Source organism: Oryzias latipes, chromosome 1 (assembly GCF_053564925.1).
Source record: "Oryzias latipes strain Hd-rR chromosome 1, Olatipes_Hd-rR_3.1".
Lineage (NCBI taxonomy): Eukaryota > Metazoa > Chordata > Actinopteri > Beloniformes > Adrianichthyidae > Oryzias > Oryzias latipes.
The window spans coordinates 1,679,835-1,700,000 of NC_136237.1; the positions used below are offsets into that span (position 1 = coordinate 1,679,835).

At 46.8% G+C, this 20,166-nt stretch overlaps 3 protein-coding genes across 6 annotated transcripts in view; 2 read left to right on the forward strand and 1 right to left on the reverse strand.

Moving 5' to 3' along the window:
- Positions 1-89: 89 nt before the first annotated feature.
- Positions 90-6,876, forward strand: gde1 (glycerophosphodiester phosphodiesterase 1). 4 transcript variants are annotated; one of them, XM_078948888.1, is made up of 8 exons: positions 99-238; positions 431-582; positions 2,548-2,723; positions 3,445-3,550; positions 4,618-4,710; positions 4,888-5,099; positions 6,154-6,241; positions 6,610-6,876. In XM_078948888.1, the coding sequence occupies exons 2-8, from the start codon at positions 433-435 to the stop codon at positions 6,859-6,861; spliced, it is 1,077 nt and encodes a 358-aa protein (XP_078805014.1). In that variant the 5' UTR covers positions 99-238; positions 431-432; the 3' UTR covers positions 6,862-6,876. The 4 variants fall into 4 exon arrangements, with proteins under 4 accessions (XP_078804955.1, XP_020562104.1, XP_004066375.1 ...); XM_078948829.1 differs by having other exon boundaries at positions 90-582; XM_020706445.3 differs by having other exon boundaries at positions 90-582; positions 6,613-6,876.
- A 3,759-nt stretch (positions 6,877-10,635) lies between these two features.
- mcrip2 (MAPK regulated corepressor interacting protein 2) lies at positions 10,636-16,246 on the forward strand. Its single transcript, XM_004066326.5, has 5 exons — positions 10,636-11,136; positions 11,246-11,315; positions 14,412-14,545; positions 15,195-15,296; positions 15,858-16,246. The coding sequence occupies exons 1-5, from the start codon at positions 11,082-11,084 to the stop codon at positions 15,926-15,928; spliced, it is 432 nt and encodes a 143-aa protein (XP_004066374.1). The 5' UTR covers positions 10,636-11,081; the 3' UTR covers positions 15,929-16,246.
- A 700-nt stretch (positions 16,247-16,946) lies between these two features.
- The window catches only part of slx4 (SLX4 structure-specific endonuclease subunit homolog (S. cerevisiae)), a 17,655-nt gene continuing 14,435 nt past the window's right edge, over positions 16,947-20,166 (reverse strand). The window contains exons 12-14 of the mRNA XM_023961034.2: positions 17,977-18,076; positions 17,540-17,884; positions 16,947-17,469 (exon numbers count right to left, since the gene is read on the reverse strand). Coding sequence (XP_023816802.1) covers positions 17,100-17,469; positions 17,540-17,884; positions 17,977-18,076 — 815 coding nt within the window. The 3' untranslated portion in view covers positions 16,947-17,099. The remainder of the gene's footprint in view (positions 17,470-17,539; positions 17,885-17,976; positions 18,077-20,166) is intronic.

Below are 20,166 nucleotides of genomic sequence, written 5' to 3' on the forward strand. Positions count from 1 at the left end.
TTGAAAAAAAATGTTTTATATTTATTGTGGTAAATTGTTTTTATTGGTTAAAAACTACAGGCTTTTATTTTGTCGTGACTTGACGGAGCACATCCGGCCCGACGGGAGAATCGATCAGCTTCAGCCGTTAACGGCTGTGTTCAAAGACGCCGAATGTGCCGGTTTCGTTACACGTTCGATGCCGTCACAAGTCAGCGGGGCGGAGCTTGTGCCATGGCGAATATCTGTGCCTAGACAGGTTAGAAAGTCTGAGTGACGCGCGGGCGGTGCTTCCGCTTCCTCCAGCTGTTTCCAGACAGGAGAGGAGCCGCGATGCTTCCGCTGGGGGACGAGGTCGCCCTCCACTCGTTGGTCTTCGTGCTGGTCTTACTGGGGACCCGAAGTCCGCTGTGGTCTGCCGTCCTCACCACTTCCTTGTACTGTTTTCTAGCCATGTTTCGTTTCCCGCAAGTGGCGCGCAGCCGAGCCCGTCTCGTGCTGCAGCCGGTGGGTTGCGGGGCGGAGAGCGCGCGGGTGTCCGTGATCGCTCACCGGGGCGGCGCGCACGACGCGCCGGAGAACACCATCGCTGCCATCAGAGAGGTGAGACGAATGTCTTTACAGGTGTTCACGGTGTCCTGTGTCACGTGGAGACGCACGTCAGTCAGTGTCACATTATTGTGAAAGCTCTGGTGAAAACGGCGTTTCTGGTGTTTTTAACTTGATCTCTTGGCTTTTTTATGGTGATGAAGGACAAATATGAAGAAAGTTGAGAATATAACTGCTTTCCTGAGTTCTTTTTTATTCAAATCGTTGTGGATCAGGAGCAGACGAAAAAATGCTGTTGGAAAAAGATCGTATTTGTGACGTAGACAGGGGGCGGCGCCCATCGGTAGCTTTGAGTTGCTAAAGCAACTGCAAGATTTGGCAAAGCAACCCCAAATATGTAGGAGCCCCACCGTTTGAAAGAGCTTACGTTATCGGACATGTCCTGACTAGAGCTGTCCAAATCTACCATTCCAACATCCAGGGCCCTAGAAATTTCCCAGAAGTCTCTGCTAAAAAACAGTGTGCATGATGCTCACTAGATCAGCGAATATAGACCACAATGCATTGCGTTGGACCAATTATTACCAAAAACATGTATTTTTTTAATGAATCAATGTTTTTATCTTCAGAAGACGGTTGACTAAAATAATCGGTGCAAAACGCTCATAGTAATTATATTTTAACTTTGTGAAATCGATGACATCATATCTGCCGTGTAAAAAAAAAAAAAAAGTTGTGAGCATGGAGTCTGAATTGCTTTTTAAATCCAAGACACTACATATATATATGTACATATACGCTACACAGTTTTTCAGTAGTTAGAGTTGGAATTCAGACAGAGCAGAAGTTTAACTATTTAAGTTAAATGATTAAAATCAATTTACACAAAAACACTGACTGGATACATTTCTTAAACCTTAACGACCACGAACAGAGACGGGTGACCCAGCTCATTTCAGGTTTCAAAAATGACCACATCAGCAGCGGTGAGGATCTGCATCACATGGAAAATGCTCTGGGCGGGGCTTCAAGCTCCCGGCTCCGCCCCTCTTGTGTGCTTCAGTCAAACAGATCCATGAACGTCCCTGTTTTTCTCATTGGAGCAGGAATCTGGATCTAGACTGTTGTTTCACATGTAGTTTTCCACATACGTGTGGCCAGTTTGACCCAGAAGAAGGGTTCAGGTTGGGATTATGGTTCGTGTTAAACCTCCAAACGGTTCCTCAGGGGCTGTTTCTGCAGCAGCGGTGAGCTGCAGACACAAATCGCACCATTGAATCACTCAAAAACATTTTAAAAATAAAAAAAGCAAAACAAATAATTAAAAATAAACAACATTACATTTTGGGGAAAAAAGACATATTCCAGTAACCAAAAGAAAAATTCAGAGAACAAAAGTCATTTCCACGAATCGAGATGAAATGGTAAAAAAAACAAGTCAACAAAATAAGAAACTAGAAAAGGTGGTTATTATGGGATGTCCTTGATTGGATGATGAGTTTTGAAGAAGAGGGAAATCAGAAGGATGGTTCACCAAACGGTTGCAGTGGGCGTGGCCAGAGGTTTAACCACATGGTTCTGTCAGAAGATATCGCCATGACGGATAACTTCCTGTTGAAAAGGTGAACAAACATCATCATCCAATCAGGAGGGGGCTCCCCATAATATTTACAGTTTCTGGTTTCTCCTCTTTTGACATTTCATTTGGATTTCTGGAAATTACTTCTGTTTTAAGAAACGTTTCCTTTTTCTTTTGAGTCATGTTTTTGGGGAATTGTATTTAGTTTTAGTTTTTTTTTTATTGACCTGTAAGTTTCTGGAATGTTGTTTACGTTTCTATCATGTAAAGTTGTTTTGTTTTTTAATGCTGTGTGATCTTAATTTTCTTTTCGTTGAGCGACTAGCTGAAGGGATTTGCCCTTCAGGGCCACCGTAGGTTTGACGTTACATCCTGAACGTTCTCCTGCCTCCATGTGACGGTACTGGAATCCCGCAGACTTGACCCTCTGATTGGTGCAGGCCAGTAAGAACGGAGCAACCGGCGTGGAGCTGGACCTGGAGTTCTCGGCAGACGGCGTCCCCATCCTGATGCACGATGAGACTGTGGACCGGACCACCAATGGATCGGGACCCCTGTGCCAGCTGAGCTTTTCAGAGCTGAGACAACTGGATGCAGCTGCTAAACACCGGCTCAGGTAGACGGAGTACAAACAACCAAATACACAGAGAAAGTGGGAAAACGATGTTCTACTGTTAAGATATACGGATCTTTAAGGTTTAATTACAAGTCGATTATTGTTTTTTTTGTCCAAAGTTTGCTTATTGTACAACTTGTTTACTCTGGTCTGTTTGCTTTTTGCAATCAGTGCATATTTATCCAGCAAACTGAGAATCTGATTCTAGAGAGGAGCCTGTAGCTGAAGGCTCTGTCTGCTTTTCGACTTTAGAAACTCTAGAAACGCTGATCTAGCTTGCTGTTAACGTGACAGTAAAGTTAAAAAAACACGTCATATCTGTGTGACGCTGTGGGACTTCTAGTGGCGCCCGTTGTGCAGCAACCAAGGCCGCCAGTTCCTACCAAGAAGGGCATCGCCATCCGGTTGTTGGTCACATGACTCATTTAATCAAGAAAGTGTTTCCATTACAGTATTTTACAGTTGTGAAATATGTCAATTTGGATGTGCCTCAAAAACCACCTCCTCTAAGCTCAAAAAGCTTTTCTTTTATACATAATTGTGAGTTTTTTCTAACTTGTCGTGTTTCCATGAGGATGACTTACTATCGCAAATCCAATTAGCATAATTTCAGAGCTGTGGTTCTGCTTGGCCCGGTTTGTTCATTCACCAAATGAATGACTGGACATACAGACGCATTTAGAGTGAAACAGATTTGTGTTTTTGCATTTCTCGTCACCAGGGACAAGTTTGCTGGAGAGAAAATCCCAACTTTGGTTGAAGCAGTGGAGGAGTGCATTAAACTGCAGCTCAGCATCTACTTTGATGTCAAAGGTCATCCAGAGGAGGTGAATCCTGCTCAACAGACATGAACAAGTGAAGCATGTTGGCTGATTGAATTGATCTGCATGAAGAGAACACGGATGATCAGGGGGTGGAAACACAAAAAGAGGGTCTGACATCTATTCACTTTTCCCCGTAGCATTTTAACCATTGACTGTGTCTGAGAACTGGACTGAGTGACTCCTCCCCCCTGACGTTCCAAACAGGAAGTGGCTCCAGGAAGCCAAAATCCCATAGAAGTCTATAGAGAAATAAACAGCAGTTATTCATTCTATTGGTCAGTATAACCGTTCCGGATCTGATACCATTTCTTAACAGCTTCTTGATAATCCTCGTTTTTTGTCATATTTTTTCTGTAGTTCAAGTTATTCAAGTCATGAACTGACCAATCGGATGTTGTGAAAAGTAGGCGGAGCCTGCTGGCCCCTACCTCCAACGTTCAAACGTTTGACAGATTTTGTGTAGACCGCTTTCAAGTGGTAGGGGCGTGGCCTTCCAACAAACTCACTCCCGACTGGTGAGCGTGGTTGTCATAGAAGCGATGACTCAGCCCGACTCGGACCAATCACTGCTGACCGAGGATTTTTTTGGCTCCAACATGGCGGCGTCCATACGGCAAAAAGATTGATGCCTTCAGTTGTTTGGAGCTGGAGACGAAGCATTTTGTGTGGATGAGGTCACACGGATTCAGTCCAGTTCTCTTGACACAGTCGAAGCCAGAATCTCCCTCCTTCTGAACGAACGCCAGGTAAAGGCCAAACAGGTGTTGTCTGCTCAGGACAACAGGAGAGTCGTGGATTTACAGCAACAAAATGTTTTCTGTTGAAAAGCAGCGATTCAACTGATGCCAGTCAGAGTATTTCTCAGTAGTTTCTTGTAAACTGTTTTCTCTGTTCAACATATTTGTAGGTGAATTGGGAATGCAAAGCTGCAGGGCGGATTGTTGTTTCAGGAACAAGCATTCCTCCGTTGGGAGCAGACATCTGCGTGTTTATCTCCACACACGAACACGACACGCATGAACAAAACTCCCGGCGGCTGACTGACCTTCAGTGTCTTTATTTCCACCCAGGCAGCTGCAGCGCTGACAGACGTGTATAAGAGACACCCAGTCCTGTACAACAGCAGCATGGTCTGCTCCTTCGAGCCCAAAGTCATCTACAGGGTAAGGGGCCTCTGGTGATTGGTCCAGGAGGAGGCTCAGACGGGACAGCCTTTTTCTTGAGCCTCCCCTTGGATCTCGATCCAAGAGGAACTGTACAGTGCTTTGGTCTCAGCTGCAGTTGATTTATAGATAAGGTTGATGAGGATGATGAGGAACAACTCGGATGTCTTCCCTTAGATGAGACAGAGGGACCCTGAGGTGGTCACCGCCTTGACCCACAGGCCCTGGAGCCTGAGCCGTCTGGGAGATGGTACCCCGCGGTTCTCGTCGCCATGGAAACATTACTGGATGACACTAATGGATGTGTTGTTGGACTGGGCCCATCATCACGTGCTGTGGAGGTTCTGTGGCATATCGGCCTTCCTCATGCAGAAGAACTTTGTGTCGCTGTGAGTCCCTTCATAAACTCGACAGACTAGATCCGAGGCGGGTGAAGTCTGGGCTTGGGCGGCTAAAGGCCTGTTCACACCGGGACGAATTTCGCCGGCGATTTTCGCCGACGTTTAACGCCTCGTGACTAAACAAAGGGCACCAATGAGAGTGTGCACACCGACGCGAAAAAACGCCAGACGTTAAAGCGTCAAAAAAAAAAAACGCCTCGGGTTCGTTTTTTTTTTTCGACGCATCGCGTCGAAATCTATTCGACCAATGAGAGTGGCGCTTTTGCACACGTGTCTGGAGCTTCTGAAGTTACAGTAAAACACAACTTGGGGGCGCTCAAACCCAAAACTGCCTTGCTGAGCACACATACCAGCGAAGAAGATAGACGCCAAGTAGCGTCTACACAGCCGCGAAGCAATAATGACGGACATTCTAAAACATCCCCGAACCAAGCACCAGTTGGAGCTACTGGTGCTTGAAATATTCATGTTGTCTTTGTATTATTCTGACAAGCGCATAAATGCTTGCTCTCTTCTTCTGAGTGAAAAGCGACTTTAAGAAGCGTAAAGTTGCGCAGCGCCACCTTGTGTACAGGAGTATTTCGGTTTTACATTAAGCGCCATCTAATGTCAGGGAATGAAATTGCATGTTCACTCCACTCATCGTCAGCGAAAATCGCCTGGGTGTGAACACAAAAAACGTGGCGAAAAACGCTGGCGAATAACGCCTGGCGAATATTCGTCCCGGTGTGTACGGGCCTTAAGAGGATGTTTCTACCATGCTTAACCCTTGTGCTATCCTAGGCACTTTAATATTGGGAGTTGGGTGATCTAGACCCACTAGACTGCTCTGAACCTTTTTTCTTCAATGATTTGTGATCTTCACTGGTGTCCATGGATTACATGAAATCTTTCCACCTTTATCCACCTTTGTCATGGTAGGGAGAACACCTCAATGGAAGGGGGGGGGTTTGGGTCATCTAAGATAGCACAAGGGTTAACGTTGCAAACCAGTCTGGTATGAAGATTCCTCTCCTCATTGAAGCGCTGTCTGTTCCTGCAGGGATTACGTTCAGTTTTGGGCTCAGAGGGGCGTGGAGGTTGTAGCCTGGACCATCAACACGGACGTGGAGAAGGCGTACTTCCAGAAGGTGCTACGCATCAACTACATCACGGACAGCCTTGTTGGAGACTGTGAACCTCACTTCTGAGGACCTCTGTCTCATGAAAGTACCAGAGAACTTTGCCCTTAGTGGGGATCTAAGGTGGAAGAAGAATGACTGCTTTGTTGGTGTTGACCCTTAGCAGTACAGTTGTGTTGTCTGCACTCCATATTTGTGTACTTTTGTATTCTTCTCACTCTGTTCCTCTCATATTGTGAGGAATCGAGCAGCCGAACAAGAACAACAGAAAATTAATCATAAATGAAGATTTCATTTTTCTCAGAAGAAGTTAAAAAAATCACTTACTGGTCATTTAAAAGATGTTAACCACAACTAAAGTTTAACTTCTCAACCAGCAGAGCAGAAGTAATCAGAGCCAACACACCAGGAAAGCTGATCCAAAAGAGGAACCTGCTCCGTCAGTGGAGAGGAAAGAGTACGCAAATCTAAATGTCGTACATGTACGAAAACCCCACAGAACTAAAGCAAATAAACAAATCCAAACAGTCTGGAGACCTTGTGCAGATGGTGTCTGTTCTATTGCCTGGCTGGTGTATTTAAAGGCTACTACCCCCCTGGAGGGTACATCTCCGGGAGCAGAACTTTAGCCACACCCTCAGGGACCAGCATCCTCCCAGCACTGGTCATTTAAAACGGCTGCTATTTTTTCAACTGATAAATAAATGAAGTCGACCCTCCAAAACTGCATCCATCACACTGATCATCAGTTCCGATCCGATCACGTCAAAGAGCATGCTAAAGTTTGGATGCTTTTGGGAATGTTTGGATGCAGTGTGTCGGTGGCGTGAGCTCCGGATAGACCGATTGAATATTTGTTTTTCCTCCTTGTTGGGGTCTAGGGGCATATTTCCCCCTTGTTGGGGTCTAGGGGCATATTTCCCCCTTGTTGGGGTCTTGGGGCATATTTCCCCCTTGTTGGGGTCTTGGGGCATATTTCCCCCTTGTTTGGGTCTAGATGCATATTTCCCCCTTGTTTTGGGTCTAGAGGCATTCTTCCTCCTTGTTGGGGTCTGGGGGGCATTCTTCCTCCTTGTTGGGGTCTGGGGGGCATTCTTCCTCCTTGTTGGGGTCTAGGGGCATATTTCCCCCTTGTTTTGGGTCTAGGGGCATTCTTCCTCCTTGTTGGGGTCTAGGGGCATATTTCCTCCTTGTTGGGGTCTAGAGGCATTCTTCCTCCTTGTTGGGGTCTAGAGGCATTCTTCCTCCTTGTTGGGGTCTAGAGGCATTCTTCCTCCTTGTTGGGGTCTAGGGGGCATTCTTCCTCCTTGTTGGGGTCTAGGGGCATATTTCCTCCTTGTTGGGGTCTAGAGGCATTCTTCCTCCTTGTTGGGGTCTAGAGGCATTCTTCCTCCTTGTTGGGGTCTAGGGGGCATTCTTCCTCCTTGTTGGGGTCTAGAGGCATTCTTCCTCCTTGTTGGGGTCTAGAGGCATTCTTCCTCCTTGTTGGGGTCTAGGGGGCATTCTTCCTCCTTGTTTTGGGTCTAGGGGCATTCTTCCTCCTTGTTGGGGTCTAGGGGCATATTTCCTCCTTGTTGGGGTCTAGAGGCATTCTTCCTCCTTGTTGGGGTCTAGAGGCATTCTTCCTCCTTGTTGGGGTCTAGAGGCATTCTTCCTCCTTGTTGGGGTCTAGGGGCATATTTCCTCCTTGTTGGGGTCTAGAGGCATTCTTCCTCCTTGTTGGGGTCTAGGGGGCATTCTTCCTCCTTGTTGGGGTCTAGAGGCATTCTTCCTCCTTGTTGGGGTCTAGAGGCATTCTTCCTCCTTGTTGGGGTCTAGGGGCATATTTCCTCCTTGTTGGGGTCTAGAGGCATTCTTCCTCCTTGTTGGGGTCTAGGGGGCATTCTTCCTCCTTGTTGGGGTCTAGAGGCATTCTTCCTCCTTGTTGGGGTCTAGAGGGCATTCTTCCTCCTTGTTGGGGTCAAAGTAAAGGTATTGGGTAAAGTTTGGTTTTAATCTTCTTTATTTTTTTGTGGAAATTTACAGTTTTAGTTTTCTGAACTAAAATTGATCCTAAATATATGATTTTCTAGAAAAATGAATAGTTGCTTTTGATGTAGACATGAAAGTAACCATTAATTAACGGTTGGACCTATTATTCTGTACGGTTTCATCCTGAGTGCAGAGCTGAGCTGTCTGGTGAGACGTGCAATAACATCCAGAGAAAACGCATGAAATCATTTCTGTAGGTTATGATACACATTTGTGATTGGAAGTTATTGTCATTCCTGTTTATTTTTCATGAGACATAAGTTGTAGTGAACTAGACTAGAAATAGTTGTAGTGGGTTTTATGTTGCAGAAAAAACTTCATGTCATTTCGGTCAGACAACTCCTGCAGTAAAGAAAATTTATTCCATAATTCTTTTAGTTTGGCATAAAGCTCAGTCCAGATCCATAAAACAAAGATCTCCATTGAAAACCTTGGGTATTAAACTACCCCTAACGGAGCTCACAGGTGGAAGCCGGGCGGGAGACGAACGCAGAGCTCCCAGAAATGGAAGAAGAGGGATTGGACCGCACACCTGGAACGTAAGTAGGACACTGAACGGGTGAGTTAATTAGACTGAACCGCCTGTAGAAAGGAGTAACCAGGTAAACGCACTGCTGAGTTGCCTGCCTGAAATACTCCCAGGGTCGTTCATTTTTTGGATTCTGGAGCCTTTTTTTTCTTTCTGCAGGAACTCTTGGAGCTGAGCTCGATGCAGCTGGACGGAACAGCCTTGGTGTCGTCTGCAGTCTTAGTTTAGTGCTTTTTAGCTTCTCCGTATGGCTGCTAACCACAAACTCCAGCATTGCTTTATAAAGCAGAGTCCGCTGCAGGAGCGCGGTGGCTCCAGACCGCTCCACTTCATGTTTTCCTTCACGAATCTGGAAAAATCATCAGTTTTCATGACAATTCTACAGAAGATGTGCAGTGATTTATTGGGCCGTAGTTTTACTGATCATTAGCCTGCTGACCCACATAGACCGACTTTGTGTCGTGTTGGATATCATGGATAAGCCTGTCTGAGCTGCTCTTTTGCCAGCTGATCTTCAGAAGCTTTAAGCTGACTTTAGTTTGTACTCCAGTATTTTACTTCTAAAGCAGCCAGGCTGTCTGAGCCACAGGAACTCAAACATGACACCTTTGGAACCGCAGGAACCAGGAACCGCATCAACCCAATAATCGGTGTTCCATCTGCAGACACAATCCGTCTGTCTGACCAGTTTTCTGCCGTTGGTTGACTCTTGTCACTGCTGAGGAGTTTAATAGGTGAAAGGTGATCTCTGGGGGCGGGGCGGGTTTGCTGTCTGACCGGAGATAAACAAAATAGACATCGAAATAACTCATGCCTTCAAAATAAAAGCTGCAAAGTTTGTTGTGTAGACAACTCACACATTATAGGCTTTTTCAATCATAAGTGATTTTAATTTTTAAAACTAGGTTTTAACCTGAAGTAGTTAATTATAATTTGATTTGATTTTCAAACCCAAAATAAAATACTGTAAACATCAGGATAAATGTGATAAAAATGCTCAAAAAAGGAGTGGGTAGAAGAAAAATCATGTTTATTCCCACCCCAATCTTTTGCCATTTTATACAGCATTTACATGCTGAACATATATTATTCATATATGTAACCCTTGTGCTTTCTTAGGCACTTTAACATTGGGAGATGGGTCATCTAGACCCAACTCCCAGTGTTAAAGTGCCTAGGATAGCCCAAGGGTTAAAGAAAGTCTTTGAAGGTGTTGAAATTGAAACAAAGCGATTCGTCTACTTTAGGTTAACGGAGCCAGAAAAAAAGTCTTCTGCAGTCCTAAAGTTGAGCCACGTATCCATGTGGAGAAACGTCTGAATGCAGACCATTCCAGGTGGATGAATGAGAACCTGCGACAGACTGTGACCTGTCCAGGACGTCACCAGCCTACGCCCACGAGCGGCTGGGATAGGCTCCAGCAGCCCAGTGACCCCGAAAGGGACAAAAATGGTAAAGAGGATGGACGAGAACCTTCACCTGTGCAGTTTTCTGCAGATGGTTTATAGCAGTTAGATTTTACTGCAGAAACCATCTAAATGGAAAGAATGAAGTACCAGTGACGTCTGATATATTTTACATTGTTGTGTTGCAACCAAACAATGTAGGATTTAGCAGAATGATAAGCAAGACAAAACGTAAATGTAAAAATACAACAAACTAGAAGGAGCTGCATTTCCAGGTTGATGCTGTATTAATGAATGAAAATTAGACGTAAGGTTTACAATTGGCAACCAATTCAACCAACTATAACCTGCATGTTTATTTCTCTTTCTAATGTCAGACACATCAGAAAGAGAATGAGGGTTCTTATTTTGAAAGTTTTTCCCGGAAGTCTGTCCTCAGTTACAAGGAGCTTATCTACGCGTGCTCGCCGTTGCTACCGGTGACGGTAACGTGCGCGTTGGCCTTCTGAGCTGTCAGACAGACGCCGTGGCGCGCGGGTCCGGAGAGTCTGCGGGCTGAAGACGAGCACGTGTCTGGGCGTGCGTGTCACCGTCCCGGGACATCAGGAAGCCCCCCCGTCCCCCCTCCCGGGCATGTGGACCTGCGATCTCCTTGAATGACCTACAGGGCGGTCCACGGCACGCGCAGCGGGCGTCGGATCACGGCGGCCGAACACCCCCGAGTTTGCAGCCCTCCGTGGGAGCGTGAGAATAACCCGAGGTTGCGGGGCGACCCTGCAGCCCCCGAACCGGGACACCGACCCGAAACACGCGTGGGAGCAGGTCTGCCGGTCAGAATCTGGATCCGGGACACGAGCGGCTTCCTGCAGGTTCCGGGTCTGGCATGATGTACACCATCAGCAGAGGTCCCAGCAAACTCGTTACCCAACGGAGGACAGGTGAGCGGCCGCGCGCGCGCGCCACGCGGCGTGGTGCAACCTTTCGGGCACGAGACGCTTCTGTTTTGTCGCGTGAAGTTTTCTCAGAGTTGACCTTCGAATGTCGCAGGTCCCACGCAGCAGGTCGACAGCAAATCCGGCGACTCGAAGATCAAGCCGACGTCCTGGCTCGCGTCCAGGTGAGTGTCTGAGCGGGTTTACCTGCTGTGTCAACAACCGCGTGCGCCCAAAATACTTTCCACGTGGACCGAGAGCGCGATCATGTAACGGGCCGGCCGTTTCCACCACCGGGGGGGGGGGGTTCTGTTAGCTCCCACGGTAAGTTTGAGGCTAAGGAAGTTGATAACCTCAGCTTTCGGTTCCAGAAATGGAGGTATGTTTCAGGGTATGTCAAGTTGCCATAGCAACTCATGCTCTGAACATAACCTGGTCTGGAGCAGGTTTAGTTGAAGGTTAGTTTGTTTTCAGAGAGGTGAAGCAGCATGGCGTGTCCATTTGAAGATGATTTAGTGGATGAAGAAGCTCAGATAATACTTTTTCCACCATGAGAGGATGATAAGACCACATATGGATGTTGGAAAGATAAACTTTATACTTTGATCTAACTTCATTATTTGCTTCAGTTCAGATAAATCTTTTTTTAGTTAAGTCAGCTTAAAAATAACACGTAGTTTTCAGACAATTATTTTACTTTCATTCAAATTAATTCACTTAAGTAGGTGTAACTTTGGTGCTGCTGTTAGATCGGCACCGCAAAGAATTGTGGGATACCATTCCCTTTGCCTGTCTGGACGGATTTGGGTTTAAGTGTGGGTTTTTGACCAAATGTGTTTAGTTGTTTAGCTGTTTTACTGTGTTTTGTCTAGTTATTTGTCCTGTTATGTTTAATTCTTTCTGCACCATGAGTGAGAGGGAGGGAGAGGAGGATAATGATATTTACCACACCTACTGTAATGTTGTGTAAGGATAAATTCAGAGATATATATAATATATGGACACATGATTCAAGTCTGCTTTGTTTCAATCATTTTATTGTTATTAAAATGAGAATATCTGCAGGCTCAAATTCAGACATATGTGAGTTCAAGAAGTACAATAAATTTAGATGGAAAAACTGTAATTGAATTGGAGTAAAATGACATTTAGTTAGTTATATATGTGAATTTGAGTTGTAAAAAAATGTTGAGTTGGAAGACGTAAGAAATTAGGTTGAATAAATTCAACTCAATTACTTGTTACCAATTGAATTAATTTAAGTTGCATAAGTTATGTATATATGCGTCACAATGTCTGTTCTTTTTCTCCAAGCAGAAACTCTTTCTTTTGCTGATGATGCAGCCGTGTTACTTTTTTGATGGACGTATAATCTTCATACGCCGTCATTAAAATCTCAGACTCCGTCTCACTGAAGTATAGTGCATTTCTTTTTTTCTCCACGCGTTTCCATGGTGACTCCAGAAATCGGCGATTCATTGAGAATGTCTTTATGTACCTGCTGTGCTCGTGCATTAACCCAGGGTTACCAAGTGGAGCGTAATTACTCTAACTCATATCCGGTCTTTTGGAATCGACATACCCAGAGTAAGCAAGTTCAGGCGGATTTCAGCCAGAGTTCAGGGTTAAAGTCAGGGGAGTTTAAAGATGCTTCCTGGAATACCCCCCCCCCCCCCCCCCCCCCCAGGAGCATCAAAAACATGAATGCTTTCCAAAAATGACAACAAAGAAACAGTTTCTGTTTGCTCTTTTTACCTAACTGCATTCATTCCAGGACAAAATAATAATAGACCCTTTCTCTCACAAGCCAGTGCTGAAATATTAATCCATGCTTTTATAACATCTAGGATAGACTATTGTAATGCTCTTCTTTCTGGTGCTAAGAGAAATACTGTAAACCGGCTGCAGCTTGTTCAAAACTCAGCTGCACGCCTTTTAACCAGGACCAGAAAGAAGGAGCACATTACTCCAATTTTGAAGTCTTTGCACTGGCTCCCAGTCAGCTTTAGGATCGATTTTAAGGTTCTTTTATTAGTTTATAAAAGTTTACATGGAACTGGACCCTCATTTTTATCAGATTTACTTTTAGTCTATGACCCTCCCAGAGCCCTCAGGTCCACAGGTGCAGGTCTGCTAGTGGTCCCAAAGGTCAGAACTAAAACCCACGGCGAGGCCTCTTTTCAGCACAGTGGGCCTCGCCTGTGGAACAGCCTGCCAGAGGACGTGAGGGCTTCAGCCACTGTGGAGGTTTTTAAGAAAAAACTTAAGACACATCTTTTTAGTAAAGCTTTTACATAGTTTTTACTTGTCCACATGTTTTTATTTGATTTTATAAAATTTTAACAGCTAATTTTATTTGTTTTTATTTTAAAGGAGGGATGTGTATGTGTTGGGTTTTTGTGTGTTTTTATTAATTCATTTATTTTATTATTATTTGCATTTATTTTTATTTTTATTATTATTACATTCTTTTTACTTTGTTTATTATTTTAACTAAAATATATATTTTTTTATCTTATTTGTTTTATATTTTATTTTATTTTTTATTTTTTCCTTTGGTAAGCACTTTGAGATGCTATGAAGCATGAAAAGCGCTATATAAATAAAGTTGAATTTGAATTTGAATTTGAATAAATCAATAAAAGTAGGTTTGGAGTTTGACCCTTTTCTTTGATGAAGATGACTTTACCCTTAAAACAAAATCCATTAAAGTCATTAAAGCCTTGTTTGTATACGTCTTACAACAAATGCCAAACTGTTTCCTTTTGTGATCTATAAATCTAAAAGTCTGTTCCGGATGCAGAACAAGTGTTTCTAAACACGGTGGAGGGTTTCAAATGACTCTTTGATGCTACGGAAACACTTTTTGTTTCCAGATTTTATTTATGTCAAATATTTCTAAATCAATCCACAAAGTTAGTCCGACTGACGGATCAGTGCTGAGATGCTTCAGGCGTTCGGCGGTGTCCAGCACCGCGGCACGTTCCGTAGGTGGAACCGGAGAACCCAAAGTTCTCGTCCTGCGACTCCCGGGAGTCTGATGCGTGAAGGCCAGTCCCATCCGGACAGGCTTCCCATCATCCCGCTGACCGCTCCGGAAGAAACCGCATCTGAACCCGACGGGGAGTTTGGCATTGACCTTTGACCTCTGCATTCAACCATTAAGGGAATGGAAACGACCGGCAGTTTGACGATGTCATTAAAGCTGCAGAGGAAGAAGAAGGCAAAGAAATCCCTGAAGTCTGTGTCCTCAGTCCTGAACTCTGCTCTGTCCTCCTCAGCTCTCCAGCCCCAAAAATAGTCTTCAACCGTCTGAATGGGAGACGCCACAGTTGCGCGGTTCCTAAGAAGAGCCAGGGCGCCGCTGAGGGATTCACGGCTGCACACGAGGAGAACGTCAGATTCGTTCACGAAGGTGAGCTCGCTCATGGGGGAGATGGACGATTCCGTTTGAGGCGGACTGTCTCTATTCTAGTTCTATTCTATCCTTCATTAGTTTCAGATCTGTGATATTCAGCCTAATGAGGAGTTTTATCTCCTCTAAATCAAGATCTGAGAGGGAATCCAGAAACCTGAATATCAAACAAAACAGAAGAAGTCTACAGAATACGGTCACAACAGGTGCAGACTCCTTAAGCCTTAGTCCCAACATACAGGTGGACACGGATGTCTGCAGGTGAAACATGGTCAGCCCTGGGGGGTATTCCAGAAAGCAGGTTATGCTAGCTCCCATGGTAAGTTTGAGGCTAAGGAGGTGGAGAACCTCAGCTTTCTGTTCCAGAAATGGAGGTATGTTTCAGGGTAGGTCAAGTTGCCATAGCAACTCATGCTCTGAACATAACCTGGTCCGGAGCAGGTTTAGTTGAAGGTTAGTTTGTTTCCAGAGAGGTGAAGCAGCCTTCAGTTAAATGTTTTTGTGCTAAATCTGGGGTGAAGCCGTCCGTCCGTCCTCGCAGAGCGCTTCGGTCCCGGTTTGTACCGTCTCTTAAACCGTCACGTCCTGATGTGTGCACATGGGGAAAAACCTTCCCGACATGCCGGTGGGAACCTGTGCTTGTTTGCAGTGTGGCAGGAGGTGGAACAGAAGCTGGAGGACAGAAGGGAGACGTCTGACCATCACGGACCTGTTCAGTACACGGAGAAGACCCCCAGTGCTGTGATGAAGAGTAGGTTTCCAGCCCCTTCCTCTGTTTTCCTGCATCCACTGTAAAACTTCAAAGTACACCCGCCCTCATAAAATCTTATCCTTTGTCGTAGTTTATGGTGTCTGACGGATAACGCCTTCCTGCTCAGTCCCCTTTCTCACTTTGAACCTTCATCAAGCGCTGAGGTGCCATTAACCCTTGTGCTATCTTAGATGACCCCCCCCCCCCCCTTTCAATTGACGTGTGGTAAAGTCCCTAGGATAGCACAGGGGTCACGCCACCTCAGAACGCTCACACGTATGTAGAGCCGTTATGTCCTCTCAGGCCCTCTGCTGTTGTAGACAAAGCAGCTGTGGTTGGTTGGTTGGTTGGTCCTCTGTTCATACCTGCGGCGTCTGTTCCTCTTGGGTCATAGAAGTCCCTTTTGCTTTCAAACATAAGACCATTCACTTCTCATTAACAGTCGAGGAGTTATGAAAATCTGTCATTTGGATGTCTGCGTACTTCCTGTCCTTCATTGATGATCAGTGGAGTGACAAACTGCCTCATAGATCAGACTGTCCTCCTTGTCGTCCTCTGCAGACTTTGTGCCTATAGACCTGGAGGAGTGGTGGGCTCAGCGCTTCCTGGCCAACATCGCCAACCTGTCCTGACGACAGGAAGCTGCACAGACGACTCACAGGAAGCTGCTCCGTCCTTCCGAAAGGAAGGACAGGTTTGGTCCCGGTCTCCAGGATCCAAGAGCGTTTGATGGCGAAGCGAGATGTGGCTGCGTGACGGAGAACTGCCCCCCAAACCTGACTGTGGACTCTGAGCGCAGGGACTTCAGAGTGCGAGGAATCGCTTGACCGCTGGGACGAGGAGCGGACATTCTTCTAGTTTCCTAGCTTCAGCCTGATGTGCATCCTGGCTAATGTTTGGATAAAACACCAACAAGAGCAAAACAGTAAAAGGTTTTTTGTTAAACCCTCTTTGTGATGCATTTCTTTGCTAATGTGGTTCTAAACCCATTTTTGTACGTACTGGTATTTGATCACATCCACCGGCCCCACCCTTCCTCGCCATGACTGGCGCCATCAAACCCTCTGATTAACCCTTGTTCTATCCTAGGCACTTTAACATTGGGAGTGGGGTCATCTAGACCCACTAGACCAGGGGTGGGCAGTTCCAGGCCTCGAGGGCCGGTGTGTCTGCATGACTTCCAGATAGTCTTGCCCTACTCATGGCTGATTACCTGCTTCAGGTGTGTCCAGCCAATTAGAACATGCCAGAGCAGGGTATGCTGGAAAACATGCAGGAATGCGGCCCTCAGTGCCCACCTCTGCACTAGACAGTACTCTGAACCTTTTTTCTTCAATGATTTGTGATCTTCACTGGTGTCCATGGATTACATGAAATCTTTCCACCTTTATCCACCTTTGTCATGGTAGGAATAATAAATAATAATAGGGATAATAAATACAATCACTTCCTCATCCAGAAAATCTGTGGCGTTGAACACCGTTTTACGACGCCCACGAGTTTCTCCCGATATCCCAAATGTCTTGACAGCGGTGTGGAATATCTAACAGTACTGCAGCAGATTTATTGTGTTTGTCGTGTTTGTTGTAGTTTTCCGGTGTTTGTGACAGTTAATGATCTTTGGATTTTCTGGTGGAATCAGACAGAAAATGAACAGGAATTCTGTTTTTATTGGGTTGGAACATCTGGACACACGATAGAAAAAGTCTATTTACAGTTAAGATGAAATTCCAAACACAATAATGAAAACACGAGTGTTAAATACAAAGTCTTCCCTCCGTCACTTTCAGATCCGATTTTCACTTAAGGAATGCCGGTTGCTGCTTTTTTCCTGCTTGCTGCTTTTGCCCCCCTGCCGGCCCTGTTGCCCCTGGCTGCAGGCTTGCCTGGCCTGCCTGGCTTGGCCGTGGTGAAGGTGATGCACTGAGAGTCCAGGTAGTCCACCAGTTTGGCAGCGCCCAGGCGGATCCCAGCGGCCTTGAGCTGCTCCTGGAGGCGGGGCAGAACCAGCGGTCGGTACTGCAGGATCTGACTGTACAGCTCGGGGTTGGACAGGATGAAGTTGCGGACCGCCTGGAGGCGGTCCTGGAGACGCGTTGCTGCCTGCGAGGACGAAATGCAGCCATCGCTGTCCGAGTCGCCGTCAGAAGAGAGGAAGAACTCCTGGTTGGACCTGGAGAAGACAAACCTTTGTATTTCTGTGCGTCTGTTGTGCGTTTGTTGTGCGCTTTCCTTCCACTCACCTCTCGGACTCGTCGCTGCAGGCGGCTGAAGACGTGTTGGAGTCCTGCGATGCAGAAAGCTGCCCTGGATCCGCCCCATGGCCGGGCTCGACCGCAGACGCAGCAGCAGGAGCTCTGGGCTCCTTAAACGTCCCCGTTTGGCCGCAGGACATGCCGGGGGGGTCCCTCATCTGTGGGGGCGGGTCCCTCATCTGGGGGGGAGGGTCCCTCATATGGGGGGGCGGGTCCCTCATATGGGGGGGCGGGTCCTCCTCAGAGTCGGAGCTGGCCAGCTGGTGTGTGTACTGATGAATCTCCTTGAGTTTGAGGATCATTTGACGTTTGGGTAAAGGCCGGACCCCAAACCTACGCAGAGGAGAGAAGACTAAGCTAAAGGAAACCCCTTCCTCCCAACAGCTGAGGGAGACAAACGTCTGGTATCCTGGACAGACACTGACCTGTTGAGTTTGCCTTTGAGCTCTGGCGTGTCCATGTCAGAGAAGGATGGCATTGGTGTGATGGGAACCACGCTGACACGCCTTTTTCTGTGAGATGGGGCTACAAAAAAAGGCAGAAAACAAGACAAAGCCAGGTTATTTGTGAGGATAATTTGAATTTATCATGATAATTTCTTATATATACGGTCCGGGTGAATCCTGGACTCTGATTGGCTGCAGGGGGTCCAGTAAAAAGGGGTCATGTTCTCCTAAAAAAAGTAGTTCCGGTCTCATCGCCTGAATGTTCTGTATCGTTGCTCTGGCCTAAACACCAGTTGGTAACCATGGCAACAGAAAAGTGGAACATAGGTGGACAGACGTCGTTCCACAGTTGATCCCAGCAGAAGACAAATGTCTCCATGATGGACATGACAGGACCTCTGTCCCATTGGACCATCAACACCAATGTGGACTTTACTGTCAAACACTTTGTTGTCTTTCTGTCTCCTCGACCTCATTGACAAGCGGGAAGAGGAGAACGTTCCTCTGAAATGAAGCTTTGGGTCCCTGAAGGTGACGTTTAGCAGATAAACCGCTTTCCTCTGCTGGTTAGTCCTCATCCAGCAGCAGAGCCAGAGGCTGCTTCTGGAGCCGTTACCGTGACAACGCGTCCCGTAGCATTTCAAATAGTCAGCTTTTTGTAAAAAATGATTTAAACGTTAAAAGAAAATCTAAAAATGAAAGGAGGAATTTTTTTTTTCTTTTTAACTTGTCCTGTCCAACAGCTGGGCAGACAGATGAGAGCTGAGGGCCTCTTGTGTTGGACATATTTTACTTTAACAAGAGGGGTTATTAATCTTCAGACAAACCAAAGGTATGTCTGAATAAACCCCTTTTGTAATTGAGGCCAAACTTTATTAATTTCAATCATGTTTGAAAATCTTTGGTGTTGGACCGGACGGAAAAGGAAAGAAGGGAAGAAGAGAGAGGGACGTTAGAGAGAGGGGGGGGTAGGAGGGTGATCATAGGAGGGGGGGGGATAAAACCATGAAGCAGCATAGAGCAACAAGCTACGGGATGTTTATCATTACGGTAAGGTTCAGATGTAATACAAATCTCAAAGGGGCGGGGCCTGTCCACACTCACACTCAAATGTTATAAACACCCCTGCCAGCTGCAAAAATGTCCACATGTCAACATGTACACAATACAGATAGTGTTCACACGCATACTTATGCCTTAAAACCAACTAGTGTGAAATCTTTCATTCAATCACGCAAACTATTAGTGCAAAGATGAGCTAACACCTGTGCTCAAGTGAGTGTTTATGTTCTTCTAAAATGGATGATGGAATGTAAAAAGAAGGAGGGAGAGTGCCCAGCCATCCCCACCCCAAGACCCCCACCGCAGCAGCAGCGGCAGCCGGAACCCCCCCAACGCCACACGGGAGCAGGCAGGGAACAACCGCCCCCCGGGAGACCACATCCGCCAACCAGGTCAGGGCCAGCAGGACCGCCGCGAGGCCCCCCAGAAACAGAGAGTTCAGCTCTAGCCCAACCAGGAGAGCAGCCCCCCCCACCGCGCCGGGAGGGCCCAACGCAGGGCCCCACCCGAGAAGGGTGCCCGCAGCCCCAGACGAGCACCCCACCACCACCCATGAGTTCTGGTCATTCCCCCGCCCCAACCCCAGGTACGAGCCAGGAGCCCCCAAGGGAGACCCGCTCCGCGCTCCAGGCAGCCACCCACCCGGCCCACGGTTGGTCCAGAAAGGAGCAAGGCAGGGGCCCGCCGCCCCCGCCCAGGAGGGGGGCACCCCGGGGAAAAGGGGGTTGTTGTAAACATGGCCCGACAAGGCGACAGTTGGAAATTTGGCAGGGCCCAGCACCCACGGACAAGGGCCAGAACCCACACCACAGGGACACGGACACCCCCCAGCTCAGATGTGATGTGATCCCCGGCTTCTGGCCTAGCCAGAAAGCTCAGGCATCCCTCCCACTGCGTGCAGAGAGGCCCGCCGGGCCCAGGAAACCAGCACCCAGGGGACACGGCCACCGTTGCCAAGGGTCCAGTACCCCCTACCAGGGATGGGGTAGGGGACAGATGGTCCAAGGTCCCACCTTCCTTGCGAAATGCGTGTGTGTGAAAGGATGAATATTTGATTTACTATTTTGTAGTAGTAGTTTGTGAGGTCGTCCTACGCCCACTTCCGGA